Source organism: Strongylocentrotus purpuratus, unplaced genomic scaffold (genome assembly GCF_000002235.5).
Source record: "Strongylocentrotus purpuratus isolate Spur 01 unplaced genomic scaffold, Spur_5.0 spur5_scaffold_3, whole genome shotgun sequence".
NCBI classification, from domain to species: Eukaryota; Metazoa; Echinodermata; class Echinoidea; order Camarodonta; family Strongylocentrotidae; genus Strongylocentrotus; species Strongylocentrotus purpuratus.
Genome location: NW_022145609.1, coordinates 37,014,649 through 37,040,274, shown reverse-complemented (window position 1 = coordinate 37,040,274; position 25,626 = coordinate 37,014,649). Strand labels below are relative to the sequence as shown.

Sequence of the window (25,626 nt, the reverse complement as noted above, 5' to 3'; positions counted from 1 at the left end):
CACCACCTTGCCCCATCTTCGTAACCACCTTCGCTGCAAAGTTTCAGTAGTCCATTAACTCATTATTTATAAGAACCCACTTCATGCAGGACCCCGTCCAGAAGCCTTGTACCCCATCAATATTCATTTCTTGCATGAAGATGATGACTGCTATGGTAAGCTGGCATGCATGCGAGCAGCTTGGCTTGGGATTAAGGGTAAAATCTATCAGCCTCTGTGAATGTCCCCGTAAATTGATTAGAGAAAGATGAAGGAGAAGAGAGCATACAGGTGCATCTTAGGGTTGGCTAGAATTTCCTGCAGGATATATAAGTTAAGTAGATGAGCGAGGTCTAGTGGTCTACATACAAAAATGGATTCTGACTGTAAAGAAGCAATATATTTATTGAATTTAAAAAACATAAAAGTTAAAACCTACCCCTTTTTCAAGTAACCTTTGCATTTTTTATATCTATCAATAGTCTATCCTCTTGGCCTTCTGAATAAAGTTCATAGTTTCTTGTTTTGAAAGTTGGATGGTATTCGTGACTACCGTTTAGAAGTACCTATAAAACCATATCGGTAAAACGTACATACATAGCCTATTTCTGTCATCGTATTGATGAATCTTGTGACCTTTTATTGAATTCTTGCACTTTTACATCTATGGAATGTTGGCTTTTTGTCAAAGTTTCTTGTTTTGAGAATTGGGAGGAAGATATCCCATGGTTACATTCATTTCATACCTTTATCAAAATGTCAAAAAAACTTTACAAAGGATTATAGTATGTACACATATATGCACACATAGGCCTTTCCTATTGGAAATTTTCTGCCCTCTTGCACTATTGCACTTTTTACATCAATCAACGGTCCACATGATCATCTTGGCTTCTTGTCAAAGTTTCTTGTTTTGAGAGTTGGGAGGAAGATATTCCATGGTTACTGGATGGGCTTATGGCAGGACTGCCCACTCCAGTGAAGCAGAAATAGAAATGATAGTTTTGATATTCAAGGCTCTCAAAAAGTCACACAAAGGTCTACATGCGCTATCTCCACAGTCAGTAGGTGGGGTCGTGAGTTCAAACCCCGGCCGCGTCATACTAAAAGACGTTAAAAGACGGGAGTTGCTGCTACCTTGTTTGGCGTTCAACAATGAGGATCGTACAGTGAAACCTACATGTACCCTAGCGAACACACCTGTATAGAAACTCCACCTGTCTATTATTGTTCCCCTTGAAAATCATTTCTTATTGAAACCTATACTAAAGGAACCCGTATGTAAAGACTACTTTTCTCATCTCCATTGAGCAGTCTTCGTGTACTGTAATCTTAAACTTTTATCATAGGAAATTCTTTATGTCCGTAAGTTGAGGCTTGCGAAAGTTACTGGCATTATCAAGTCCTTAGCAAATTTTTGTTCTCTGTTACCAGTTAAAATGAAGCTACACGTATCATTAACACAAAGTTACAAAGGCAGATTTCATGTCGTCTGTAACATGTACATCTTCTACTTTGAAGAAAAGTAGAGACAGGGAGCAGTTTATACTCTAGATTCTGTAATAATTATTTTCATGAAAAGTGAGAAAATATCTTTCCTGGAAGCCAGACTAACAATAAGATATCATAATGATCCTTTAGCTTGGGTATAAAACCACAACCGGACATCAGTTGAGTTAACATATATGGCACTTATTCCAATATCATAGTTGGTTATGAACAACTGCTGGTGGATTTACGAACAATAAAAGCCATCTTAATAAGTGAGGTTCACACGATAGTCATCTAACTTGAAATTAAGGTCTTGTTTTTTAACTTCAAAGTTATCTTGAACGTGGTTACCAAACTTAAATCAAAATTTACATCAACAGGTCTTAAGTTTAGCGTGATAACTAAAAGTAGCGATGGGGGGGGGGGGGGGTCTTGACTCAAAGTTATGTATAATGCCAATGCAATTAAATATGAAATTACACATGATTGTAATTAAAATGCATGCTTTCACAGACATTGAATTCTCATTCTTTCTGTCCCTTGTGAACACTCATCTTTGCTAGTGGATTGTCGTTTATAACTTTGAAGTTTCGCAAACGTAGAGTTTAAAACTAGGATGGTATGGTCCCGTGTAAACATAGTCTTTGAAGCCTAGCAACAAGCGATTAAAACGTAAAGTCTAGTATTTACTGTGATTCAACAACAATAGCCCCTTAATAGCTGAGCTCTTAAGTAGAAAGTGGATGTTTGCACAGAAGATTTTCTGACAAGAGGGTTGTAGTTTTGTAAATTTGTTCTGCTCAGTTCTTATTTTAGATTTCTTGCATACCGAATTACCGATATGAACAAATGTAAGCCCAACAGCTTGTTATTTGAAATCCTTAGAGGTAAAATAACATGCTTCAAACAAGTCTGTTTTGCCTACAACAGGATCCAAAGACTATATCTTCAGACATGTACATATACACCACATACCAGTACTTAAGGCTGTAATTTCAACATTTATTTGTTATCTGTTTTAGTGATATGTCACCTAGATGATTTACATACAAAAGCCTTTCAGACAGATCATCCCCTTTCAAGTACTAATCACAACTATGTAAGAAGCCCATTATCTTTCACTTCGGAGGACTTTTCGGGATAAATGAACGAGTGCCTTTAGAAACAAGGCTATAGCCACATGAAATTAATATATCAGATTCGAGCTAATCTAAACAATGTATCAGTCACAGACAAACACAGAAGCCCCTAGAGGTGACGCCACATTAGAGTTCATCCCTGTTTGACCTTGAATCCATCCAGATTCTAAGGTAACACGGGATTCAAAATAATCGACTGGAAGGCAAACGCGGCTAAAGTTTCTCTGCCATTTTGTAGATTCAATGTCAAAGGCACCACGAGAGATCAGCTTGAAATGTTTGTGAGGTTGTGATTGTACCAATGGGCTTTGGATTCATTTCAATACATACAACATGTACATGTAGGCTATTGTCTGGGATATTCAATAGAGTTGTTTGGAGATACATAGCTTCAAGATCTTTCTTTAGTTTATTACATGACATGATCAATTGAACGAAATGTTACAAATTATGTACAAAAACAATGACACTGATTTTAAAGGTAAAGACCAGTATTGGAAATGCCCCAATTTCAAAAAATGAAATGGAAGCTCTTATTACCAATCATGTGAAAGAATATATTTTGACTAATACATGATGATAAAAATGTTGCCGGGAAACCGCCTACTAATTGATATATTTGCTAAATTAGTTTATCTATTGGACTGTGAGAGATAAACGCATGTGTCGCGCACGTACACGTAGTCCCATATACATCTTTCTGTGAACAGTGCTTGTAACTTTACGAAGACTGAGCCAAATTTCTATCATTTTGATGATTCCAGAACCTTGCAGTACACACCAATACTTATATGCTAGATGATCAACCTTTTCTGATCAATTCCATGCACATCGTATCTTTCACAATGCAATCGCATGATCTATTTACAACTTTATTACTCTATATGGTATCAGTCTTGGAGTAGATATCAATGATGAGAAGAAATGAATTCAAAATATAAAAGCAAGTATCAAAATGATTGATACGTACTTTCTTGAAACTTCACTAAATCTGAACTCACATATGTACATTTATATTTGTGAGAAATCAGTATCCTGGGCCCTGTTGAGTTGATATTAATCGCAACTTACAGTACATGTATTTGTGATTGATATCAACAGCGACTATGTACATTAAGAGAGGCTTGTAGAAGACTGCAAACTTGCAATGGAGGTGAAAGAAAGAAAGGGGAAAAAAAAGTGGGTGGGATGCTAGTTTCTTGAACTTAAAGGTAATACAAAGTTTTGGTATGGGGTCATGAATTTGGTTAAAATGAACATATTGGAAGCATATGCGATCCTACAATTTTCAGTGATCGTTGTCGCGGTTGAAATCGAGTCTTAAGTAGTGCAATCGTAAATAATAAACTCTTTATGTTGTATAGCTACCTCTCAAGTTCAAGATATTAAGCTATGAAACAATTTTTCTTGACTAAAATCGACCGATTAGCTATTCCGGTTTGGAAATGATATATCACAACTACATATTCTGAGATTTTCATGGTCACAGCTACCATTGTATGGCCGAAGGCGCTATTTGAAATTCATCAAAACTTACCGGGAGCATCGGTAAATTTGTATATTCAAGTTTTCTCGAAAGCAGAAGTGTCTTAGGGGCTAACTTTTCTAGTGCTTATAAGACATCCACATGGGCATCCAAATATATCAAGATTGTAAAGAATCACTATCCACCCAATTTTCAAAATTTCCCAAAACTTTGTATTACCTTTAAGAGATGCATGTAGAAGACTGCAAACTTGCAATGGAGGTGAAAGAAAGAAGGGACAAAAAGTGGGTGGATGCTATTTTCATGAACTTAACCAAGTTACCTAGGTTCAGTGTCACAACTGAAACCGACATGAGAAACCACATTGCAGAGCCTACAGGTAAACATGAAGATTTCATTACTCCTAAATACCAACATGGACACGGGTCAATCTCACCGCTATGTCAATATCAAATCACTTTAGTAGCAAGTGTTGAAAGTTTGGTGTCTCTCCATTGAGAGAGAAAAAAGTAAGGCAAACAAAAAATGAGGCCACGACTATATCCTTATTCTATAAGTTCAAGTTATATTTATTACCGTATTTGCCGGCGTAAAGGCCGCACCCCCGATTTTGTTTTTGTTTTGTTGTTGTTGTTTTGCTGCCGAAAACCCACGCGTGGAAGGACCTTCATTTTACATCGAGGTGCAGTTAAAGGCGCTGATTTGTGCTTGTAAACTTGTCACAAATAATAGTAACAATGTCGTTTTTAGAAGAATGTGTAAGATCATTAATGTGAATTAAAAACAATAAAGTACCTATGGTACCAGTGGTGTACCTTGTGGTACACCATTTGTTATAGAAAAAAATTTGAGGAACTATTATTATAAACTACATATTGAGATCTATTAGAAAGATTACTTTCAAACCAAGATGACAGTCAAGTTTTAGTGTTGTTGTAGTTTCTGAGTGGTGAGTCAACACACTGATTACTGAGCTGGGAGACATTGCCAGGCATAGCGCCATAAATCGAAACTAAAAAAAAAAAAAAAAAAAAAAAAAAAAATTTACTCTTTCGCCGCATACATGTAGCCGCACCCCGACCTTTTGATATTTTCTCTTCCAAAAATACTGCGGCCTATACGCCGGCAAATACGGTACTGGTTTCTGATCCAGATTTTGAAAAAGTGATTAGGGGGCTTTCATGATACTGTACATTAAGGCTGTGCACAACAGTGTAATGAGGTTCCCGAGTACACTTCCAGGCTTACAAGCAAATACTAGAATATTCGGATGCCATATTTTTTTATAATTTTTTGGAATTTTTTTTTAACTTTTTGATTTTATTTGAATTTTTTGATTTTTTTAAATTTTTTGCCACCACCATACTACTGGTGCAATATCCCAGTTTCGCCGAAAACGCATGCAATTTTACTTCGAGTTGCCGATTTAATAATAATAATAACAGTAAACAATGCTGTTTTAAAAAAACAAAGATGGCAGAATAATCCATTGTCTTCCGAGTCCAAACAGAAATCCGGACATTTGGTCCCAGTTTCTTGAGTGGTGAGTCTGACAGTGCTCGAGTTGGGAAACATTTTTACCGACGGTACCATGCCAGCGGCCGCCACTCTCCCTGGCACAGGTAAGCATCGGCTTGGACAATTTTTTTTTGTTTTTTTTTTTTGCGGCTGAATATTCGGGTACAAGAAATCGTACCCGAGTAGTTGTCAACTGTGCGGGTACTCGAGCATTCGACTATCCGTTGCAGCCTTACTGTACATGTATTAATTATTATTCCTGAAAGTGCCGTTTTTCTTGATACATTTCTAGATTTTACAAACACATAAGAAAATATGCACTTAATATATGAATCTATTTCTCTTGGCCTAAATTCATGTATGTTTTAACAAAATACTATTTGCAATTTTTGCAATGAGGCTTGTAGACTGACATTATTATTATTATTATTATTTACATGTATTTGAACAATCAGAAAACATACAATGACAATCAGATAATACATAGACATTTCATAATACATTCAAACCTTAAATTAACTCTCTTTTTTGTTCATCTCTAGCTACATTTATATAATTATTTCGGCTTAAATTGAGTAGTCAAGATTCAATTTTCAGGTCCACTTCATAAAGAGAGCATGCATTGTTATTGACACGATTTTAGTACAGGGATCACAAAGCACGGATTTCAGGTGACAGAGTTCAACTAATTACAGTATCTCCTAGTCCCCATAGAAGCTAAATAATACATTGCATGATTGCCTCAATATCAATGGTCAAAGTGCAATAACGGCTTTCATACATGTAGGTAGATTCACTTTGGTTAATAGAGTATATAGTGTAGGATGAAATTATAATTGCCATCATTTACAAGCAATCCTGTATAATACAATTTCAATTGTTTATTGTTCGGGGGCTCATCATAAGACATTGTGAAATAAAAAACAGCTGTGAAAAATGAACTTCAAGAGGGGAGGGGGGTTCCTACAAAATATCATTGCTTGTTAGGTTAGTACACCACATTACAGCCTCTGGTTGATTACGATTACATGCCAAGATTTATAAAAGAAATGTTCCATTTCACAATTCAAGGACCAAAACACAGAGGGTAAAGTGTACAGAAATCTGTTGGCAAATGACTTTAAATTCAGCTAAGACCTAGGGCTAGGACCCCCCACACACATGTTGTATTTGTACAACTATTCAAACAAGTTGGATTGGGGGGGGGGGGGCAGGGGGGCTACATGTACATGTATGTATGTATATATGTACCAGGACATGCTTATTTCATTTTATTTTTTAAAGGATATCCTTAAATGACCCCATGTATGGAATCTTGTCATGTATAAATTATCTCTGGCGAAATGAGGACAAATAATATTTTTCTTTGATACAAGACAATTTTGCTTCCTCTTATAAACAGTGAGACCCAATATAGATTTCACTGTAACTTCTTAACTTCTTGCACAACATAGAAAAGAAAAGTGACCTTTAAAGGCAGGTAGACTTTACATACAGGTTTATTTTGTTTGGTTAAAAACAAAAACAAACATACCCTGTACATGTAACATGGTCTTTCCAATTTATACATGTATCTAGGGGGAAATAAGAAAGGTTATTAGCATGTTCCCCAGTACTTTACCTAATATATTTTATGGTAAAAGAATAATTTCATTGAAGAAAAAAAAAATTCATACCACTGTATGAATAACCTAAAAATTATAGCTTGCAGAATCATTTCAAAGAAATTCCAAGTTCTATACCAGTAACATTGTCTACATCTACAACTTGCACTGCCCTTTGAACAGATCTATACATTTACAAAAGTTAAATAGAACCTAAAAATAATTCTCTCAACTGGAGCATTGCCAAAATATCTTGCAAATCATGAGAAACAACATCCTTCTTTAAAACAAGGCAATTTCCTTCCTGAAATGTTAGTGTAAGTAACAGAAAATCATCAACAGTGTCAGATATGCATACAGTGTAGATCTTAATTCCTATCAAGGTAGGGGCATTGAGAAGGGGTAATTTCTGAAAGTACACTTGCAGAATTAAGACAGGCTACATTTGTGATAGGAGAAGGGGGGGGGGGACAAAATAAAATAAAAGAGAGAAACAAGAAAAAAAGTCTGCCAAAGGGCACATGCACCTGTCCACGTATCTATCAAGTTATCAAGTTGGCTCTCTTCTTTGCTATTGGTCAATCGCGGGCCATGATGGATGCCCTCAGAGCACTCCTAAAGGTCACCTAGCAACAAACATCCTCAAATTATCACTGATTGGAAAGCGAGCAGAGAGGGAAGAGACAGGCATCACGGATATACATGTATATGGAAGGACCACTTGACAGAGATAGACTAAAGACAGAAGTGTCCATTCCTCTAAGTACATCTAGAATATTGTCCTATGATTTAATAAACATTTCATTTTTGTATGTGTTTTTATAGAAAAATAGTGAACAAATAATTACCATTTCATATTGGGTCAATATTAGAATTCAGGATAATATTGTTGACCCTTCACAGTAGCTTACAAGTTAATGATGTTGCTCTACATCCATCTGTCATCATTTTGAGTAAAGTACTTCATACTTTTGCATCATGCATACATGTCTATTGCATAGTAATCCCAGAGTGCTTTATGGGTTTATTGTGACAGGAAAAGTTGACAAAACAAAATTGCCCATCTTCTTTCTTTACCCTTGTTTTAATACCTCTCTCTATCCATGGAACTACAGTAGTAGGTCCATCCTCTATCTCTCTTTTCACCTTTCTCTCTCTCTTGCTTTATCTACCTCTCTAATTCTTTCTCTCTCCATCTCTCTTATCATCTTTCTCTCTTGCTTCATCTCTCTATTTATTTCTCTCTATCTTCCTTTTCATCTTTCTCTCTTTCTCTTTCTCTCTATCTCTATTCATTTCTCTCTCTCTGGCTTCATCTCTCTCTCTCTCTTTTCATCTTTCTCTCTCTTTTCATCTCTCTCTCTTTTCATCTTTCTCTCTCTTGCTTCATCTCTCTTTCTCTCACTCTCTCTCTTCATCTCTCTCTCTCCCTCTTTATTTCTTTCCATCTATCCCTCTCTCTTTCTTCATGGGGCATACCATTTTTGGCAATTAAAGCACAGGATACCCGTCCCATAAGGCCCTGGACATCATGACCATCCTGATGCCCCTTGCTTGCAATGAAAATGCATGGCGACGAAAGATGGTCACTAACTGTTGCCTGGCATTCACGGCAACACGAGCTCTCGCAATTATGATGGCCGCACGGCTCGGCAATATTACCCCCTCGGCAAAACGTAATCAAAAGTGGTGCAATTCGGAGGGCCGGCTGAGGGATAGAGGCTCTCGAACAGGGATCTTCAGGTCATTTTTTTATTTAGCCTGAGATTATCTATTCTAACTATCTATTGCCATAAAGTGAACGAATGACAAAGCTTATTGGCATCGATATTAATTTTAGCATACTATAGTAGTATCACGTTTTTGTCCTCTTTTCAAGCAAGGCCACTCAAAATAAAATGAATAAATTCACTTTATAGAAAGGTTGTCAGCTGTAACAAAATAAATAGAGATTTCACTTGAGTTTGGGGTTTGATGGAAATATCCTGGAGTTATTTCTGGCGTGGTGAAAACTGAAAAGTTCATGAACTTTATCACTCGGGCTGCCTTGTGCTTAATGACGTATGATGTAAAAATCGCATGCTCCAGTGACATCTGAATAACAATACATGGATGAAAACTGAAGCATTGATTTCAATTTCCTGTTTACATTACATACCCAATAGATCTCTAAAGTAAATACTGAAATGTATTCATTTCTGTTTCAAATAATTATCTTATGTTAAATGATTTAAACAAAGACGCACAAGGCTTGTTGATCTAAGCTTAATATAGTGGAATAATGGGTAGGTTTACTACAGGTACGTTGTACAAGTAGAAGAGATAGACCTACATGTACATGTAGACCCAGTCACTCTAGTTTCAAATTCTGATACTCATCCATAGTAGAAAGAACGTTGCAATATTGATTCCTGATCGTGTAGTTACCCTCTATAAGAAAAGGAGTCAAGGATGTTGATGAATACATGGCAACTCAGCCAGGCATGAAACTGTGAAAGAAGACCTTCAACACAGTTTGAATCTTTTCAAACCACACGTACATGTACATGTAGGCAGGTGTACAGTATAAAAGAACCTCTTTGGAAACACCTTGACATACTTTTCCAAAACTTGTTGCAATGCAAGTTATGTTTATGGAGACGTTATCTGATGACTTATGAATTTACTGCCCTACATGTACATGTACAGTATCTGTCGATAGTGTAAACAGATCTGAGTTGGAAAATGCTCAGGGTGCAGAATTGTTGATGAGAAACAAGTGTGTACATGACCAGTGTGTTGGCTCAGTCAGTAGAGCGTCTGCCTCACAACCGGGAGGTCGTGGGTTCGAACCCAGGCCGCGTCATACCAAAAGACGGGAGTTGCTGCTACCTTGTTTGGCGTTCAACAGTAAGGGATAGAGCAACGTCGATCTGGCGCTGCTCAGTGGCTGCGGGGCTCACGATCAATTGGGCAAAAAGAATTTCCATTTTCGGTTTAACTTAATAAAATTTGGGGTGGACTTTAAAAGATTATTATTATTATTATTATCCATGTAGGCTTCCATATATTCATATTTGACTTTTTGTCCAACATCTAATAACATTTACTTTTTCTCATTTTGATGGAAGAACGTAAAGGGCCTACATGTACGTAATCTTTCCTACCCTTTCCCATTTTAAATGAAAATGTTTGTTTATACTCAGCTTTAGGGGTACCTACAAAGATGAAGAGACACTGATATTTACACCGTCTACAACCACCACCATCATCATGATTTAATCAAAATTTACCCTCCCTCCCAACATTGCCACTTGGCACTCAATTCCAGGTAAAGTTTTCCAGTGGTAGTTTTTTCTGACGCTTAAATGCAGCTCAGAGTATATCTTGTCAATATGAGCTTCACCTGTCACAAAATGGTATATCAGCTTGCTCATAAAGCATGGCTGAAAATCATTGGCTAGGATTTTTATTATTCTTTTTATAGATCTGTCATTTGCAATGATCGGCAGGGAGGGATTGGGGTGAGATACAGATCAAGACCTTGTTCTGACTGACAGTATGAAATTATTCGCTTGAAAAATGTTTTAGTAGAAAAAAATGCTGCATTGTTAAAAAAATCTAACGATAGGATGATATAGTAATGCAAACATGTACATGTACATGCGTCATACATGAGTACACATGTATATCATTAGTTTTATACACACGTAACAAAATTTGTTTAATAAAATGTGACTGGAATCATCCAAACTTGACGTGACCTTTCGCAACAGTGCAATAGTCCAATTACATGTAATTTGCTTATCAACATCACATTGTAATGTGACGGAACATACATGTAAGTATCTTACATTTATATACCATATTTCTTTACAAGAATACTTCAATACTATTTTACAATTCTATCACCAACATTACACCGGATTTCAAGCCTGCACACGGGTGTGCACCATCTCCAATCATTAGAGAATATGCCTACCATCCTGCACTGTGCATGCATGGATGTAGAGCAATGGAAAAAACACAGATTAAAGCAATATCCATGTCTGAATGGGAACGCAACTGTACAAACTCTACATGATCAGTCAATTCACGCCGTTCCAATCTGCCTTCCTGATCGAAGGGACAGTTGGTTGGATTGAAATAGCTCACATCACAGCAGCAGCGTGCTCACAGCCAGCCGGCACAGGTTGAAACCTGTACAATCACATCAGACCATCTGCTGATACATGTAGCTAGAAGGGCGTTCACACTGTATTAAATCACATGGGTTAACGTCCCTTCTGGACCTGAGCAGACAGACGCCATATCACCATCCATCATGTCAATCCAATATCACGCCTACCTGATTCCCACACAAATTGAATCGGTGTTCACACTTCACATGAAATCAAGCTCACTTTGCTCATTAGGATGCTGAACATAGTGGCAAAGTATCAAGCTCAATAGTATGACCATTACAAAATGTGCTACAGGCCCATAGGGACTTTGTGTGTAATTCAGATTCCCAACTGAGATTGTATATGTGCAAGAAGAAGCTCTTGATAGGGTAAGGTCTTCCTTTTTGCCCCCCCCCCCTCCCATACCACTGTAAAACTTGTTTCAATAATGACTTATTTTAATGCAGAGAACAACTACATGTACATGTATCTTTTAATAGGATCATTCAAATCATAATTCACCAAAGATAAGAACTAATGTAGGAAGGGGTACGTGTTGAGTAGGTTCATTTTTGGTTCGAATAAAGATTAAACTAATTAAGGTATTATAGCTTTTGAAATAACTCATTATCATTATAAAATTACCCCAAAATGACAACCTGAACAGTATCGGCTTAAAGATAAAGTTGAGTTCTGGTCATGTAATTGCAATGTGAAACAAACGGTGTGGAATCTATCAGAAAAGGTTGATCATCTAGTATATAAGTATTTGTGTGTATTGCAAGGTTCTGGAATCATCAAAATGATAAGAAATTTGGCCAAACCTTGGAAAATTTGGCCAAATCTTGGCAAAGTTACAAGCACTGTACACAGAATGATGTATATGGGACTACACAAGCACCTGGCAAAAAAAACCTACCCCCCCCCCCCGATTTTTACGATGTTTCATGTCATATTGAGAATATGAAGGCATTTGAAGAGCCATGCTTTTCAGGGAACATGTTTAATCTGATGTTCTTCCACCCTTGCATAATAACAATGATAACGCTCACAAGTTATTTCTTACCTCTTCCCAAAACTCAACCTTCTCTTTAATGATCACAGCATATTGTATTGCATTCAATACTGCAGGATTGTAAAACAGTGTACTGATATTTTAACAAAATGGACTATTCACAAACATCCATTCAACATCCACACTTAAAAACAACCAAAGAAAAAGAAAAAGAAGAAAAAGAAGGCAGAATATTTGGTATCATGAGAAAGATGGGAAAATAAATTTTCTAGCATGTGATCTAAAATATAACTGATGCATCTGTTTATCAAACGTGTAAGATCAGCAGTGCATGAACGACAAGACATTATGACCTTTACCGCTTCACATGATTTACGACCAGAATGCCCCCGCACATGTACAAGACCAACTCATCATTTTATCACTGTGAGCTGAGGAGTAGGTCATAAAATGGAACTCGTGTTAGAATAGATTCAATTTTTCTCTGGATCTCAAGTTGGTGATCATTGATTTCATGATGGGAAACTGATTTGGGGCAGAAATAGTCTAAATATCATTATCAGTTGCTTAAATATCTTACAAAAACTTTGTTGTTCAGACCAGCAGGCCATGAAAAGAAAGAAAAAGAAGAAAATTTAAAGAACATAACAGGTGAATGCCCCCCCCCCCCCCAAAAAAAAACACAACAACAACAACAACAACAACAACAACATGTACATGTACAGTAGTTATTCAACTTGGTTGCTCAAGGTGTAATTGGTCAATTTTCTTTTCTTTTTTAATACCTCATATATTTTTCTGTTGTGATCTTGTTGCAATTATCATTTATTTATTTAGAATTACAACCAACAACTTCTACAGGTGTATGCAATTTCCCCTTAAAAGATACAGTGTACAATAAAAAGGTACAGTGTACATTATACACTCTATTATCGGATGCATAACAGTTTGAACCCAAACAAATGAGGCGTAGGAATGGAGGATCCATATTAGGAATCACTGGTCTAAATCACACAAAAGGGCCTACACAGGATCATTCACACAATAGGTAAAGATTTGAAATGTAATCAATCCTATTGTGTTTTTATATAAGCCCACTCATTGATGGGATGTACACTGAGCTACATGGGGTAAAACAGAATGCAAGGCAAATAATCAAGGCTACATGTACATGTACAACAAACTAAAATGTGCAATTTTAGTGCCGTTTTGCAATTTACATGTACATGTACATCTCACATACCACTAACAATAATTCTGATCGCTGTTCAAACTTCATTTTTTAAATCTCACAAATTGCTGAGTGAATAACCCTTTTTCAAATCCCAGACTAGACTATCAGCTGTGGTGAGCAGAGGGAAGAAAAGTATAACAAATCCTGATTAGTGCATCAAACACAAATAGCTTAAAATATACATGTATGCCAGCTATTTTGGATTTGATGGGTAATTATTAATTAACAATGTCCTTCGCAAAACAGAGCTGAAATTGTTCCCTTCATCCAAGTGGATAAACTACATTGTACATACATGTACTTGCAGACTACAACATAAAATATCAGAGTAACTTGTGATAGTATACAACTATACTCAGCTATGACTAGTTGATTTCTGTAAAAATGTCAGTTTTGAAAAATCAACTCAGGGGAAATTTCAAGGACCTGAGCATTGTATATCCCACAAAAATCAAATTCAGATGTTGTAATTTGGCACTGGCATTGTTGCACACTTCAATAGGTAATGGATTGCCTTAGGTTTATTTGTTGATAGTCTTTGCAAGTTTAAGTGTTTAGTTGCAGAATTGGCTAAAAATAAATATGACAATAATATTGACATAAATGCATGACATTGCAACTTTCAATCATTCAATGACATGCACAAGTGTTTTCATATTTCAAGTACATGTATATGTAGCTCACTCACATGACCTAATCACAACTGACTTTCACTTTTAGTCTCTTTCTTGTTTTTGCTTTTATGAAGGACTATAGAAACTATAACTATTACCACTTGGGGAGTCTTGTTTTCCTCTAGGCACACACAACTATAAAACAGTATGGGACTACAAAAAGTGAAAAGAATCATGGCCAATTAGCTTCACAATCCAGCTCATCTTATATTAACACAGTAACCAAAGCTAAATGGATAATAATACTCCCGTTATATTTAAAATGGCTATTGTGTGAGGAGGAGGAGGAGGAGGAGGAGGAGGAGGAGGAGGAGGAGGAGGAGGAGGTAGATGAAGGAGAAGAAGAAGAAGGAGGAAGAGGAGGAGGAGGAGAAGAAGAAGATAAACACACACTGAAATTGAAAGAGAATTATCACTGAAATTACAATAATTGCCAATGGGTCATTTGCTAAATTGCAGTAAATCATTTATAAAACAAAATGGTTTTACTAAAAAAATACCCTTTGTGAATAAAATGTCAATTTAGACTCTTTTGAAAACTTTTTTCATGAACTTTAGATCCATCTTGCTCCAAGCACACAACATTCTTCACCCATCATTTAAGCCTACTACTAGTACTATTCATAATACCACTTCTAGAAACTTCATTCTGGAAGGGGAGAATTCCAATTTATTTGCGGAGGAAAGCAGACGGACCGTCTGGAAATGATTGAAGCCATCTCAATAGCAAGATTAGATGCATAATAAATTGATTAATCCGCCACACTAATCAATATGGAGAGAAGGCAATCTTCGCATCCCTAAAAATAACCAAGGAGATATCCACCGTCTGAATGGAGTAATCTTAGTTGAAAGTACTTTTTAATTAATACATCATCCAAGTTCATGAAGAAAGAACTATATCGTATCTGTAATTCATTTTGCACAAACGACACATGTTAACCAAGCATGTTATTTTGTTGTGTGTTCACAAAACTTTGTCTGATATTATTATAATTGGAAGACTGGAGGCTTGTTCAGACATGGAGCGGTAAATCGTTGCAAAAAAGCATCCATGTTCTTTTAACGTGTAAATGAACAGCAACAAATGATGTGTGCGTACACTGTGCACAGAGCACTGTGTCATAAGATAAAGAAATGTTAAGCATATTACACTTCATTTTTTTTAAAAAGCAGAGATTTTGCAACGTCATATCTGAACGAACGAGCATTTACATGTATTGCACATGTAAAGGTGAATAACAGAATTTCAGACGTTCTTATTTTATGAAAATACAGGCCAGAGAATATAGTTTTTAGAGAAAATATTTAATCGTGAACTACATGTACATGTACTTACTGTACATGAATGGGAACAGATCATCATACTGTATGCAGTTTACAGAATACAGAATGATACCCTCATCTACTGAACACAAGTTGAAAAACATCTTTCTAGTTTACCTTTCCTCTCTCACTTTCTCTGGTTTTTATGTCTGTCTCTCAAGATTTATCATTCTCTAATCTTCCTTTTCACTGAAAAAGTACAGTAATTTTCCTAATGCCACCTGCCTCCCTATCCTCTCTAACCTTCCAAACATTGATAGTACTCAGTCGGACCCGTAGGAAAGTCCATTGACCATGGCTGGCTCATGTTTACTAGGAATCCCAACTGTTACAAACATTAGATTGCCTACTACATGCTAGAGGATCATCTATATCAATCAACCACCTGAATGTCAACAAGCTGTACAGTGAATCTCCCCCCCCCCCCATCGCCCCTTCCCTGCTCTCTACATGTATCTTGCTCGTGCATCCTTGCAAAATTGCCTAAATGCTACCTTCAGTATAAAGAGTTCTACTTCTTAATCTCTCCTCTATCTGCTGACCCACTAATCTGACATATTGTATGTGTGTAAACAAAAACTACCAGTCATCATGATACAAGCAAGAATACTATTACTACTATGTTTTATTGTAGCCCATCCAGGCCGTCCGCTCCTCTCATTCCACTTTGATGTTGTCAACCTATCTCGCAGGACGCCTACCAATTCAACACTTCCTTCCACATAAAAATGCTACGACCATCACAATCATCAGCATATAAAATTGCTAGAAGTGTATGGAGGGGGAGGGGGGACATTCTCCCCTCCCCTTACATGTATGCATGACCTCGAACATCCATCTGAATTGTACATATTGCTAATGGTTCCCCTCCCAACCCTCATCTTTTTCTTACCCCCCCCCCCCCTCCCCTTCTCTCTCTCTCTCTGTCTCATTGTCTTTCTCTACTCGGACCCCCCCCCCCCACTCCAAACCAATAAAATGTTCATCCCTCCCCCTCCCAATGAATAATCACATACACCCACCTGAATGGTAAATATGGAGGATTGGTGCCTGCCACCAGCGGCCTGTACGCCTCCTCAGGAATCCTCCTCAAGTAGATTACCTGTAATGAGCAACGTTAATCACTTTTATTTGTGGATAATTCAATACAAGTGTCTGGCATCACACACATTCATCAATCTAATTAGCAGGTGTGTGTGTGTGTGTGTGTGTGCAAGGGTATTGGGGCCATTTGGGGGCTTGGTATTTGGCAGTCGCTTATTTACAATCTGGGAGCTGAGAATAGTTTAACTTAAGCACCGTAGCAATTTGAGCTTGTAAGGTACAAGCCCATATTACAGCTCATGCATAATATTTGCACAACAATTACAGTTTTTTAATCAGTGTTCAATTTTCATGTTTCCTTGTAAAGTGCTATTAAAGTATATCTTCATTCTACACAGGTGCTACATGACCTTCAAGAGTGGGAGCATAAACACAAAGAGCTGTTCTTTATTAGATTAAAGTCGTCCATGTGTGTTGTGTGACAGTATTTTTAATGTCATTTGACAGATCTCATAATGCATTTCTAAGGCCTCACCATGTATTCACAGACAAGGTGTGAATAAGCTAATTGTATACTACTGAAGAGTGTAAGCAAGGGCAACACCATCACCAGGGGATATTACATTATCATAAATTGTGGCATTGAACATTTGTCAATGCCTTGATGAATATATGAACTGCTTAATGCATTAAGTGATGTGCTAAATCTTGAAAATTAAATGAATCTATTTGGGATTCTGAAATTTGTATTGACTTTTCACTCACACATGTACATGTACATGTACATGTAGTGACATATCCTTTACGTAAATATTTCATACAAAAATAAAGTAAGAGAGAGGGGAAAAGTGAAGGTGGGGAGAGGGAGGGGAGGGAGAGGGAGGGAGAGGGAGAGGGAGGGAGAGGGAGAGGGAGAGAGAGGGAGAGGGAGAGGGAGAGGGAGAGGGAGAGGGAGAGGGAGGGGAGGGAGAGGGAGAGGGAGAGAGAGGGAGAGGGAGAGGGAGGGAGAGGGAGGGAGAGGGAGAGGGAGAGGGAGAGGGAGAGGGAGAGGGAGAGGGGGAGGGAGAGGGAGAGGGAGAGGGGGAGGGAGAGGGAGGGGAGGGAGAGGGAGGGAGAGGGAGAGGGAGAGGGAGGGAGAGGGAGAGGGAGGGAGAGGGAGAGGGAGAGAGAGGGAGAGGGAGAGGGAGAGGGAGAGGGAGAGGGAGAGGGAGAGGGAGGGGAGGGAGAGGGAGGGGAGGGAGAGGGAGGGGAGGGAGAGGGAGGGGAGGAAGAGGGAGGGAGAGGGAGGGAGAGGGAGAGGGAGGGAGAGGGAGAGGGAGAGAGAGGGAGAGGGAGAGGGAGAGGGAGAGGGAGAGGGAGGGGAGGGAGAGGGAGAGGGAGAGAGAGGGAGAGGGAGAGGGAGGGAGAGGGAGGGAGAGGGAGAGGGAGAGGGAGAGGGAGAGGGAGAGGGAGAGGGAGAGGGGGAGGGAGAGGGAGAGGGAGGGGAGGGAGAGGGAGGGGAGAGGGGGAGGGAGAGGGAGGGGAGGGAGAGGGAGGGAGAGGGAGAGGGAGAGGGAGGGAGAGGGAGAGGGAGGGAGAGGGAGAGGGAGAGAGAGGGAGAGGGAGAGGGAGAGGGAGAGGGAGAGGGAGAGGGAGAGGGAGGGGAGGGAGAGGGAGGGGAGGGAGAGGGAGGGGAGGGAGAGGGAGGGGAGGAAGAGGGAGGGAGAGGGAGGGAGAGGGAGAGGGAGGGAGAGGGAGAGGGAGAGAGAGGGAGAGGGAGAGGGAGAGGGAGAGGGAGAGGGAGGGGAGGGAGAGGGAGAGGGAGAGAGAGGGAGAGGGAGAGGGAGGGAGAGGGAGGGAGAGGGAGAGGGAGAGGGAGAGGGAGAGGGAGAGGGAGAGGGAGAGGGGGAGGGAGAGGGAGAGGGAGGGGAGGGAGAGGGAGGGGAGGGATAGGGAGGGAGAGGGAGAGGGAGAGGGAGGGAGAGGGAGAGGGAGGGAGAGGGAGAGGGAGAGAGAGGGAGAGGGAGAGGGAGAGGGAGAGGGAGAGGGAGAGGGAGAGGGAGAGGGAGAGGGAGGGGAGGGAGAGGGAGGGGAGGGAGAGGGAGGGGAGGGAGAGGGAGGGGAGGAAGAGGGAGGGGAGGGAGAGGGAGGGAGGGAGAGGGAGAGAGGGAGAGAGGGAGAGAGAGAAAGAGGGTGAGCGGGAGAGAGGGTGATCGAGGGAGAGAGGGGAAGAAAGGGAGGGGAATTAAGAAGGAAACATAACGTTTGACTGCTTCTTTTTAAAAGAACATTACGGCAGCCAGAAATAACTCTTTAATACAACATGCCATCAATGTCCTTCTTGCCCTCTGGAAAACATTTAAAAGGATTTACTTACAGCATAGCATCCTATTAAACAGGCTGCATTGGTTCTCTTTTTACTGTCGAATGAAGTGTAGTGAACAATCTTCTTGCGGCTGAGTGATGTTGACTGAAATTAGAAGAAAAAAAAAAACACATAAAAATATTGATTAATGCGCTTTCGGAAATAATCAAGAGTTGCATTGATTTGCATGAAATTTCTATTAGCAAAAATTGATTACAAGGCAACATTCATGTAAATGTCAATATTTACGTGTAGTACATGTATATGTATTTGGGCATGCAGTACAGTTAATGAACAATTAAAATAAAATCAATTAAAAATTTTAAATGAACAAATAGAATAAAATCAATATAAATGTACGCCAAGACAAAATCAAATACTGTATATGTTAGTACAAAGACTTCATATTCAGATGGTGTACAGTGTACTTTAAAACATAACTTTGTACAAGAATCAAGAAGTAATTAACAAAACAAAAAGCCAACTGACTTCAATAAGGTACATGTACATGTAATTCCGTCCAAGAGTTCAATAGCTCCTAAAATCTTAAAAAATGAGAATATGAAAACTAGACTGAATAGACTTTAAATTTAAGAAAAATAAGAATGGATAGTTGACATGGTCATGTACATGTGTGTGTGTGTGTGGAAGGGTGGAACTCTGCTTTTTCAAAAACAATCTCACTGTAGCTTGCCATTAAATGAAAAAAAAAACAAGTGAAACTGAGCATATATCGCAAACTGGCATGCATTGCCTGTACTGTAAGCCTATATGGTAACTGTACCAATTTAATTATAACCAAGCAATATCAAAGCTCGCCATCAGAGCATCAATTCCCTAGATCTGACCTGTTGGTTCGTGGGGTAAAAGAAAGTTGCATGGTAACAACGACGGTTACTACAGCCCTGCAGCTACAGCATGTTATGCTATGAACAACCGATGACCATGTCCAGGCAGACCTTTTCAATTTCCTCTATATTAAATCAAACTAACTCATGATGGAGAACTGAAGCAGAAACAGCCCACATGCAGGAGCTGATCATTTAACAAAATTCATCGACTGCAAGCATACTCAAATAACTAAACTATAAATAGTGTCTCAATTTTACAACTTTATCTTTTAATGGATATTATCTACAGTACTGTATGTACAGGTACATGTAGGGTATACTAAGAAATTTAATTGAAAATTCAGGTGAAATTGTGAATGTAGAAATTGTTTTGTAGTACTAGTACTTCTTTCAAAAGTCTTATACAATTTCATGAAAACAAATTACATGCGCAAAAGTACATTTACACTTCTTTAGTACACTTCTTTGTTTTACCTTTTAAAAAAACATTGGTTAATTCAGGTTTGGGGGAATCAATTCAAATCTCTTTATACATGTAGAACTGTACATGTTCATGTTCATGTACAGTATACTACACATGCAGAAATAAACCTTTCCTTTCAGTTTCGGGATACATTGCAAGTATTTGCAACTAAAAATATCTTCTTCCACATACCAGTATTATACAATGTACAGGTATGAACTTCATTATCACTGTTAAAGGTACTATGTCCCTTTTGCAGCCAACCTCAAAAACCTGTAAAACTTTGCAGGAATTATGAATATGTCATATACTGTATGTCCTATCTGTGAAATTTAAACGTTAGCAGTGTCCTCAAATTCAAATTATGCAAGGAAACCCGTTTACTTGCTAGACTTCACTGTCAGACACTATTGAGTGACTGACTGGCTTTTTTTCTTCTTTGGTAATAACATACATGAAAAGAGTTGTAAAGGGTACATGAGCATTTGTCTACATCAATAACCCATTTCTTGTGATGGCCAAAATTAAACTGATTGAATCTTTGCGCAGCATAAAACGTATGACCATTCGGTACAATTGTCTGAAAATCAAGACTATTACTTTTTGGGCTCTATAGCCCTAAATTCGATTTGACAACTAATAGTAGTTATTTTCCCATTTGAAGACATTTTCAAGTCCCACCTTTTTTAGGGAAGTTCTAAATCAATTATCTTTCAAATGCAGTTGGAATTTAACTTTTTCATTTTTTTGGCCTGCAAAAGGGACATAGTACCTTTAAGGCTATGCACAACAGTGTAATGAGGTACCCGAGTACACTCCCAGGCTCAAAAGCGAATACTCCAATATTCGGACGCCATGTTTTTTTATAATTTTTTTGAATTTTTTTGAATTTTTTTGATTTTTTTTTTAATTCTTTGATTTTTTGCCACTACCATACCACTCGGCAGTTTCCCAGGTCCCTCGCCGAAAACGCATGCAATTTTATTTTGAGCTGCAGTTGAAGGCGCCGATTTAATAAGAATAATAACAGTAAACAATGCTGTTTTGAAAACCAAAGATGGCAGAATAATCCATTTTCCTCCAAGTCCAAACAGAAATCTGGACATTTGGTCCCAGTTTCTGAAAGGTGAGTTTGACAGTGCTTGAATTGGGAAACAATTTTACCGATGGTACCATGCCAGCGGACGCCGCTCTCCCTGGCACAGGTAAGCGTTGGCCTGGTCATTTTTTTTTTTTTTAACTTTTTTTTTTTGCGGCCGAATATTCGGATACGAGAAATCGTACCCGAGTAGTTGTCAACCGTGCGGGTACTCGAGCATTCGACTACCCGTTGCAGCCTTAATCACTGTACAAGTGTACACACTGTACATGTATTTCAGCATGTACATTTAAGTACATTGTAGACTCTGGACTGGGACAATGCTTTGCCAAGTGTAACCTTTGACTGTGTACATGTACATGTACCTGTACATGTAATGTTCATGTATTTGCATCTTTCAAAAAGGATGTAAAATAACATTTTATCAAATAAGAGCAAGATAATCAATCAAGGAGGTAAGGGTCGGCCAGTAAGCTTAATATTTTATCAGCTACAAAGTACATGAATAAATGTTCAAGATATTGGACGTGGTTCAATTACTTGTAATTTGTAAGGCATCCCTAGATTGACCATGCATTCTCTAATTACACAGATTTATAGGCTTTCTGAATGGCTAATCATCAATTCACTGGGACTTCATAGTCATTTGCAAGCAATAGTATGCTTGCATTCACAAAATATATACTGTCTAAAGAGGGTAATCCCCTAACATCATTATTCTCAGTGGGAACATTCCAGTCCCTAGATACATGCACATCAAGCTTTCCCTGTTTTCACAGATCTATAATTCTGAATAGCTAATCATCATTCCACTGGGACTTGCAGACACTAATGGTATTGGATGAATGACAAGAGTAAAATCATCTGAAAGGCTTGATCATACCAGGCATCCTTTTTGATGATTGCCATGTATTTATTTTCCTAATTTGTACATGTAATCAATTGTACAAATTGTACATACATGTACAGTACTTAAAGGGCAAGTCCACTCCAAAAATAACTTACTTTCAATAAAAGCAGAAAAATCAGACAAACCAATCAAAAAAAGTTTGAGCAAAATCGGATAACCAATAAGAAAGTAATGAATTTTTGAAAAAGTATGTAAAACCATGGAACAATGAGAATCACAACACAAATTGTCAAGATGGTTATCAGTTTGTGACGTCATGTCCTCACAACTTAGTTTAATACCATTAATTTCCCTTTTTATCTCCCAAAACTTGATTTCCCCATGCCTTTGCCCAGGTTATATGATTTGTATCATATTGCGTGCATGACATTTCTCAAAAACTTTTATGAATTTTGAAGAATTGATGCTATTTTCTGAATATTGTATTTGATAATTATTGATTTTTATATAAATAGTTTATCAAAATTCGATTTTTCATGATATAACTGGACAAAATTATTTGTGCATCCACACAAAAACATATTACTTTTCATTAAACTTGGATGCTGGGTTGAAGAAATAAGATTCTTAGGGGGAAAATAGGAAATTTATATTATCAATATAAAGAAAATAATTAGTAGATAGTGAAGACCATACGTCACAGACTCATGAGTGAGTTGCCAATTTGTGTAGTGATTTTCAAAGTTTTTCATGTCATTACAAATTCATAACTTCCTTATTAGTTATCCGATTTTGCTCAAACTTTTTTTGATTGGTTTGTCTGATTTTTCTGGTTCTATTGAAAGTAAGTTATTTTTGGAGTGGACTTGGGCTTTAAGGAACAAATAATGCCTTTGAAGCTCCAGCACCACCTTTGGTGGCAGAGGCATCAAAACTTGTGCACAACTTCACAAGAACTATTCCAATACATAAAACTTATCTACACTGAACTGTATGCATGACATTTATCATCAGGGTAGAACATACAAATCACCAATTCTACATCAAAATCTCTGCAGCAACCACACATTAAAAAAACGCACAGGGCATGGAAATAATGACAGGTTTGAACTGAAGTTCAAGAGTTCGGCATCTCATGCGCAATTGCACATCATGACTTTTCCACTTTTTTTTTTTGTAGTACACCCCTGTATGTTCGTGTCTGCCAGCATGATTGATGTGCATGTTATCTTTAATATAAATTGTCAGAGAAAGAAATGTACACCATGATGAACAACCAAAGCATGTGTAGTACACTTCATATTCACAGCTTCCCCGTCAAATTTTCATCGAGCTATTAAATAGTCAAGGTGAAAAAGAATGAATTCCTATTTCCTTTTAATTCCCGTTATTTGTCAATGAATGAAAACTTTAAAAAAAAAACTTCACTGTTTCCCAGGCCCAAAATGGCAAGAAGAGGAAGAGCTGAATAAGAACATCCAACAAAAGATGCCATCACTACACATACTGTACGTACATGTTGTAACATAATCATGGACAGATCAAATCATGACGAATTGAAACTGAGAAGTTGACCAATATTGAAGCAATATACTGAACATTAGTGGACAATTATCTCCTTGAGCTGCAAGATAATTTATCATACAGTGAAAGGCATGCCATAACAGCAAAGAGGAGTATTCAACCAGCCTTCTGTGATCAATTTTGATAATCTTTCAGACTTCAGAATTGTGATGCAAATCTCACCTTTAATTTCTTGTTGAGCTTACAGCAGTATCTGTACAGGAGAGCTAGGTTTAATGGTCCAAAGTCTGCGTAGAAGCTGCAAATAAACAGGAATCAAAATATCATGTTTATCACCATGTTCTGAACACTTAAATAATCAATTATGGTTGATTGGTTATCAAAGACAAATCTGGCTTATCATCATTCAGTTACATGTATGTTGAATATTCAATCATATCTTACATGTAATCTTTCATCATAATTGCGCCACAAAAGGGGAAAAAGGAGATGATGACAACGACTTGCAAATCCAAGCATTTGCATACATGTATAAGAAAGGAATGAAATAAAATAATGTGATTAAAAAGAGAATCTTGATTATCAATACTGACAAGAGATTTCATAATTGTGGAATGTGTGAAACATTAAAACTGTCTTGTTTGTGAATTTTTCTTCAATGTTCCAATGTTGCTGACATTTTCATCAAATTTCAACTGTTTCAAATATTATCATAACAAAGAGAAAAATGATAAAACCATGCATGCAACTTCCTGTTGTGTATAAAGTGAATGTATGCCATACTTGATTTATAGAAAATTAGTGGTGGACTGGAGGACTCAAACTTTTACACATCAGTGCATTAAGTGTCAGGATTTAATCTACTGTAACTAGGTCGATGTTTTTGCTGTGTTAGTTCATATACAATGCAAGGTGCACTGTGCATAGAACAGCTTAGTAAATAGTCAGCAGGAAAGCAAGCAAATACAGAAACCTATGTTTGTTTTAACAGTGCATTCAGTGACCTAATAACAAGGTTCTTTACAAACAAGTCAAATAGAAGTTTTGGGTTGCAAATGTAAATGTATGTGTGTCATTGAGTACATGTATGTCTTTTAACTTTTACAAATTTATCTTGATAAAGGAGATCTCTGTGTATATGTACATGTACATGTACTACATGTATACCGGTTTATGTATCTGAGAAGTGAAGGAACATCGAACACGAAACATTGAATTATTCAATGTGAACTAATCAGAGAGCAAAAGGAATTTAACAAAAAAGAAGACATTTAAATAATATACATGTCATGTCCGATACTGGGTGATTAAAGTTGTCACTAGATGACGAACACAGCAAAAGAATGTGAAGTAAAACAGCTTGCAGATACACATGTAAATGTGGGACCAAGAAATATTGTAAATGTGATAAAGTACTGTAAATTCAGAAGAAATTTTAAAAAAAGCTAGAAAGGGAGAACTAGACTGCAAATTCCAAAAGACAACGAGTCTGGTAAAAGAATAGAATGAGATTAATTGAGAGAGTGAAGGAAGGAATAGAAAAACGAAGGAGGAAAAGGAGAAGATGAAAAGAAGGAGAAAGATGAAAAAAGGGAGAAAGATGAAAAAAGGGAGAAAGAAGAAGAAAAAAAAGGGAGAAAGAAGAAAGAGGAGGACGAGGAGCAAATAAATAAAAACAAGTTAGGAGAGGAAGAAATACAGAAATAGAGAAAGAGGAAAATTTGAGTAAAGAGAGAACATGAGAGAAGAGAAAGGAGAGAAGAGAAAAGAAAGAGGGGAGATATACAGAGAGAGGGATAGAGGAGTAGGCGAGGGAGACTGAACGAGAGGAAGAAATGGGGGC

At 37.8% G+C, this 25,626-nt stretch overlaps 1 protein-coding gene across 7 annotated transcripts in view; it reads right to left on the bottom strand.

Annotated features, from left to right (window-relative positions):
- LOC576159 (dual specificity protein phosphatase CDC14AB) overlaps positions 1 to 25,626 on the bottom strand; it is a 66,866-nt gene that overhangs the window by 39,008 nt on the left and 2,232 nt on the right. For all 7 annotated transcript variants that reach the window (XM_030996424.1, XM_030996429.1, XM_011676000.2 and 4 more), the window contains exons 3-5: positions 24,006 to 24,081; positions 19,009 to 19,101; positions 16,631 to 16,710 (exon numbers count right to left, since the gene is read on the bottom strand). In XM_030996424.1, coding sequence (XP_030852284.1) covers positions 16,631 to 16,710; positions 19,009 to 19,101; positions 24,006 to 24,081 — 249 coding nt within the window. The remainder of the gene's footprint in view (positions 1 to 16,630; positions 16,711 to 19,008; positions 19,102 to 24,005; positions 24,082 to 25,626) is intronic.